Genomic DNA, 5,826 nt, shown 5'->3' on the forward strand with positions numbered 1-5,826 from the left:
AGGTCTTGCTACAATTTCTGGATTCTTAAAAATATAAAAACGCAACTTCTTTCTTGAGAGAGTACAAGAAAAATTAGATCTGTTTGTTACTCTTATTACTTTATATATTAGTAAACATTGGTTTACACAGCATACAATCAAGTTAGGTCTTGCTACAATTTCTGGATTCTTAAAAATATAAGAACGCAACTTCTTTCTTGAGAGAGTACAAGAAAAACTAAATCTGTTTGGTACTCTTAAAAAACAAAGGACCAGTGTTTACTTTATAGATTAGTAAACATTGGTTTACACAGCATGCAATAAGATGTACTAAACCCTTTTCTAAGCTATCTTTAAATCTTTTTATTTCTGACTTAGTAAATCTTTCCACAATTTTGCAAGTATGTAACTATCCTTTATCAGTTAATCTTGGCCCTTCATTTATGCTATTCAAGATGTTTTTATAGACTTTTCAATCTAAGTGATTAGATCGTTTATTGATTGAAATCTTGTGTTAGAAATATGTTATGAACTTGATGATAAGTTAAACAAAACACCTTAGTAGATTTGACTTAGTGGATTTTGTAGCTCTCGACGGATGATCTAATTTAGTCCCGAAGAATGAACTTTATAGTCCCGACGGATGACAATTTGACATCCATCGAGAGTGTAGCTTATGTAACAAATAAGTAATGTAACTCATTTCTGCAAACAACATGTTTTATTCTAGTAGATTGTATAGGGTTCTCTAAGTCATGTTGACTACTAGATTGATATGCAGAATATGTTGACTAATTGTAAATATGAGATGTCTTGTAATTCTGTATAAGTGAAATAGAGTCAAGTGACAGATAGACTCCCGATGGATGAACTACAAGGCTCCCGACGGATGATCAACATATTCCCAACGGATGTTCAACTTACTCCCGACAGATGATCATATTCAAAATAGCTGTTGATAGTGACAACACAGTCACATGCGTCGGGTGTTTGCAAAAGGAATGTGGCAGCCTGTTAAGCAGCATTTTGAGAACAAAGAAGCATTACCATTTTCATGCTAATGTGAAGATTTTCAAAGATGCTGGAATAGAGTAATGAAGCAGCATGGAGTTAGACTAGATATAGTTTTGTTTTATTATCTTGTCTTACTGTCATGTAACTTGGTGATATATAAACCAAGTGTAGCAAGTAGAACATTCACTATGCCATAGATTGGATACTGCAACCCCAAGAAATCGTAACTAAAGGCCAAAAAAGTGTTGCTAAAGGCCAAAAAAAGGCTATGGCGACTCTTTTTCCGGGTTGCAATTTTAGGCGTTGCAATAGAGTTTTTTGCAACCCCGGTGACACCCTATTGCAACCTTGGTTATCCGTTACAGAAACGTGCTATTGCAACACCAATGGGATTACAATTGGTCTTGAAAAGTGTTACAGTAGGATTTGGACTATTAGTACAATATTTGTGGGCCCTGCCCACATGTGAGGTATTGATGCAACCTTTTTGCAACGTTTTTTAGTGTTTTTTGCAACATTTTTAGTGTTTTTTTGCAACATTTTACACTGATTATTAGCAACAGTATAAACATATATTGCAACGCTTTTACAAAATAAAAATGCTAGGAACTGTTTGTAAATTAGCATACCCATAAATAAGACATTATCTTAAAACCAACACAATCTACAAATTATAACAGGATAAACACGAATTGTAGGGAGCCATTAATTTGATAACTATATCAACAACTATTTTATGATCAGGGATACTCAAGGAGCAAGTCGTTATCCAGAACTTTTTACTTCTAAAAATGTACCCAACGATTTTTGTTGGCCAGGGCTTTGTAAATCTTCTCAAAACTAGTACCGAGACAAATCTATCAAAAACTATAACTTGTATATACAGGAAAGAATAGCACCAATGCAAAGCCTGTACAATAATCTTGTGAAGCGATGATCAAAGTTAAAAAAAAACAAGATTTCTGGTAATTTTAAGGCTCGGCCATAGCTGTAGTATTTTCGTCAAGCAATGGTATAGTTTTTGACTAATCATTTGTGATGTCTGTATGCTCGCTATCTTCATTAAATCTGTCTGCACTGTGAAAGAAGATCTCTGTTATAATTGCAAAAGATTGTGAGAATAATGTCAGTACTGCATTTCACATAAAACTACATACACTAAGACGGGTAAATGATCATTAATAAATAATGTCTAGTAAAAAATATTTAACAGAAACGGCTGCAAATAGATAGCAGCCACCTGTGTTAATTGATGGATCCCCATGGTCAATTAAGACAGTATTGTAAGGGCAGAACTTAGCAAGGTCATACTGCAATTAGTAAGAGATCAACATCAGGACTAGGAAGAAGTTAAATATAAACTCGTGCTGCTAGGATAAAGATAGACGGTAGGGTGGTAGGAGGAAGCTGTATGGAACAAAACCTAATTATCTGACACACGACAATAAGGAAACTGATAAAAAAACAAGCCTACCTTATAAGGGACATAATTACCATGCCAGGCAACAACGTTAAATGGAGAAAAATCTTGTTTTGCAGTAAAAAGCTCCCACCAAACTTCTGTATAATGGTGAAGCCTGAGCAAATTCTCTCTTCAAACCAAGCTGTGGGAACAAGGAAATCTCTGGGCCCGACAAGACCGTTAGAACCTATTGGAACCAATAATCAGTTGATGAGATACAACACAAACAAAATGGATATTAAACAATCATTTGGGCTTCCACCATACTACAAAATTTTGTACCTATTGGGCCAAGGTCAGGAAGTTGAAAATGGGTACCAAAAATCTCGGCTACATAACCACGTAATGGCCCATCTGGCAGGTTAATGACAAAACGGAATCCTTGAGGTAAAACAACTACTTCACCGGGAGAGACTTGCAATCTTCCACGTGATCCATAACTCTACACAACATGTATAGTGAATTGTTGTAATAAGCTTTTTCTCAAAGATAATATATTTGAAATATAATGCTTGCAGAAATACACCATGAAGATCGGGCCTAGTGTTGACAGTAAATCATTCATGGTAGCTTTAAGAATTATAACTTCTAATTGAATCCTTGTTCTAAGTCCAAAGAAACATATTACAGCTTACAGTAATTGAATTACAGCTTCTAATTAAGCGCAAGCTGTGATCTCCGTCCTGCTACGACTTTGCAAGAAACACAATTGAATGTAGATGAACATAATATATGAGAAAGATAGGAGTAATACTTACTCCCTTGTTGAGGCACTAGTAGAAAATCACCATCAGCATTGCAGAAGGCAGAATTTTGCATAGATTTGTTAGCAGCATACCTGGAATGACATGAAAACGATATATTAAAACAAAGAAAAGACAACAACACGAGAAGGAAAGGGGTATCCAATACTAAGGCCAACCCAGATTCACCACCTTCAAGCTTGAACAACTCGAAGGCCTTCCCAAACAGAATCACCACCTTGAACAACTGAGTCAAACACGGACACCTTAATACAAAAAATGTGTTAGATGGAGAGAGTTTATGTATTTATATCAGCATAAAGAACCAAACACTAAAAGATTGGATGGTTCATATGTGCTGATCCTTCTTAGTATGTATGATTGCATCAGTTTCTACCAAAATACCTTTGCACTATCACGGGGTAAAATTTCATCACCAACCCAGGAAAGCAACTTCTCATTAGCAATAACAGGAAGACTGGGCTGAGGAAAACAAGCTGCACGGGAACCATTTCATCTTGATTTTTGTCTAAGCATGTTATAGAAAGGTAAACTTTGCTCCAGCAATCCATATAGAGATGATGGAAACGGCTGAAATACAGTAAGAAGGATAATTACGGTTGAGAAAGTAAAGTATCAAAACTAGTCAAAACATAGATTTTTTTCTATGTTGTCAAGGCTAAAACTCTGAATAGATGTTGACTGCAGTATGATATCATCCATGCTAGATATTGAATAAATCGTGTCTGCATTAGAAGAAAAAAGAATGTGCTCATATACTGATATCAATAGTGTGGACAATCGATGTTGAGATATTTATATACTGATTGTATTCAAAATATTTCAATACATAGAGTCTCGCATATGCTAAAATAGGAAACTTAAAAATCTTAATCTTTGTCAAAGGATATCCGTTCACATCAAAATTTCTCTCATTAGCTGTTAATTTCCTCTTATAAATGCAGAAAGAAATTCCAAGTACACCAACAATCAAAAGCATCCCGCCTGTGACTGTTCCTATGACAAGACCTATGTCCTTGTGTGATGAACGACATCCACCGCATATACCTTTGCTGAAACAAGTACATAAACCAACAGTTAGTTTCTTCGATATCCCGTCTGTAGATACTTTGAAATGTTCCTTAACAGTATTATGTTCTTACTCTGTTTCAAGTCTTAATCCGTAAAGGTTTGTCGGGACATCTTGCAAGCGGTGTTTGACCAAAACTACGACCATCTATAATGACACAAATAAAGTAGAGCTAAGCAGTCTATAAATTCACTACACAGAATATACTAACTCAAAGTTACATATAAGTATCCTGCTCAGATCAACAATTACATATTAGATAGGTAATCTAAAAAAGCTCTAATTGCATGAACTATAGATTCTAGTAACTAAAATGTTTTTATACCAACAATAATCACCTAAAATTTCCAAATTAATTTATAAACATAGCGCCACAAAAAAAATCTCTATCAAAATCAAAACATAATTTCAAGTACAAATTATACCTCGCGCATACGAGCAAGAACCTGTTGGCACTTAAAAGCCTCTTCTTTCACTTCTACAATCCAGTCTCTTCCACAAACTTCAACACTTAAAAACACAATAAATCAACCAACCCAATTCATCAAATAGAAAAACACACACAAAAATAATATATGGATAATTGTAACTAAACAAATTTATGCGTCAATAAACACAAATCGAAACCATAATTTGAAATAAAAATATAAGCTCAATTTAAGAATAATACCTGATGAAATAAGAAATCACTAGTTCACTTGGGTTGAAACCCCCAAAACTTGACCTACTTTAACTGCAATTAGAGAAGCCCCAAACTGGAACCCTCAGTCAAAACCCTAGTCAGCACTAATCGGACCCCTAATTCACGCTAATGGACACCTAAATCTTGAGACCCGAGATAAATAACTTGAAAACCTGAAATCTTGAAGCTCGAAAATAGAGGTACCTTTCGATTATAGAGAGTGTGAGTTTGAAATGTGAGTGTGAGTTTTCTGTTTCTAGCGGCTCTCTCTTTTTTTTGTTAAAATTTTAATGACCCGCTCAGCAGGTTTCATCTCCCGCCCACCAATTTCAACTTTGAGCCTAAGTTTTATTCTAAATTAACAGGCCGACACAACTTTTTTATTGAAATTTAAATTATTAATTTATATTTTTCTTTTAATAAATATTATCTTTAACATTTAATTATAAAAATATATAAATTCAACAATATATAAATATTGTAAATCAATCAACTAATAACTTATTAAGTTGTATAAAATGTTCAATTTATCAATATAATACTAAAAATCACTCTACCAATTTATCATTATAATATTTTAAATCACTGCACTAATATTATTAACTTCTAAAAATAAATAAAATATATATTTTAATTATTATTTCATTTCTATGTAAAAAATTACAAATTAGTTAAATTCAAAAAAAATCATCTTTAATTATATATGTCATTTTGGTAACACATTTTGACTATACCGCAACATCAAAAAAGAGGGGTTGCGGTAGACATTGGTTTTGAAGGCCACTATTACACTTTTCTTTGTAACCCCACTGTGAAGGGTTGTAGAATCCAATCTATGGCGTAGTGATTTAGCTAA

The 5,826-nt window shown here is 33.8% G+C and overlaps 1 protein-coding gene across 4 annotated transcripts; it reads right to left on the reverse strand.

The window, feature by feature from the left end:
- Window positions 1-1,700: 1,700 nt before the first annotated feature.
- LOC141659597 (uncharacterized) lies at window positions 1,701-5,195 on the reverse strand. Of its 4 annotated transcripts, XR_012549816.1 has the most exons (10): window positions 4,959-5,195; window positions 4,714-4,798; window positions 4,362-4,435; window positions 3,604-4,271; window positions 3,391-3,464; window positions 3,214-3,293; window positions 2,738-2,897; window positions 2,468-2,642; window positions 2,234-2,303; window positions 1,701-2,065 (listed from the first exon to the last, which is right to left on the reverse strand). XR_012549816.1 is itself a non-coding variant. In XM_074466561.1 (9 exons), the coding sequence occupies exons 4-7, from the start codon at window positions 3,768-3,770 to the stop codon at window positions 2,857-2,859; spliced, it is 375 nt and encodes a 124-aa protein (XP_074322662.1). In that variant the 5' UTR covers window positions 3,771-4,271; window positions 4,362-4,435; window positions 4,714-4,798; window positions 4,959-5,195; the 3' UTR covers window positions 1,701-2,086; window positions 2,468-2,642; window positions 2,738-2,856. The 4 variants fall into 4 exon arrangements, 1 of the variants encoding a protein (XP_074322662.1); XR_012549814.1 differs by lacking the exon at window positions 2,234-2,303; XR_012549813.1 differs by lacking the exon at window positions 2,234-2,303 and having other exon boundaries at window positions 1,701-2,086.
- Window positions 5,196-5,826: the final 631 nt, after the last annotated feature.

The sequence above is a fragment of the Apium graveolens genome, chromosome 1 (assembly GCF_009905375.1).
Source record: "Apium graveolens cultivar Ventura chromosome 1, ASM990537v1, whole genome shotgun sequence".
NCBI lineage: Eukaryota > Viridiplantae > Streptophyta > Magnoliopsida > Apiales > Apiaceae > Apium > Apium graveolens.

What these genes read in the sequence shown, in the direction of transcription:
- LOC141659597 (XM_074466561.1), bottom strand. Translation starts at nt 3,770, where the DNA reads ATGGATTGCTGGAGCAAAGTTTACCTTTCTATAACATGCTTAGACAAA. An exon ending in TACCCCGTGATAGTGCAAAG is followed by an intron (nt 3,465 to 3,603) that starts GTATTTTGGTAG and finishes TTTTGTATTAAG; the next exon opens with GTGTCCGTGTTTGACTCAGT. An exon ending in CTTGAAGGTGGTGAATCTGG is followed by an intron (nt 3,294 to 3,377) that starts GTTGGCCTTAGT and finishes ATGTCATTCCAG; the next exon opens with GTATGCTGCTAACAAATCTA.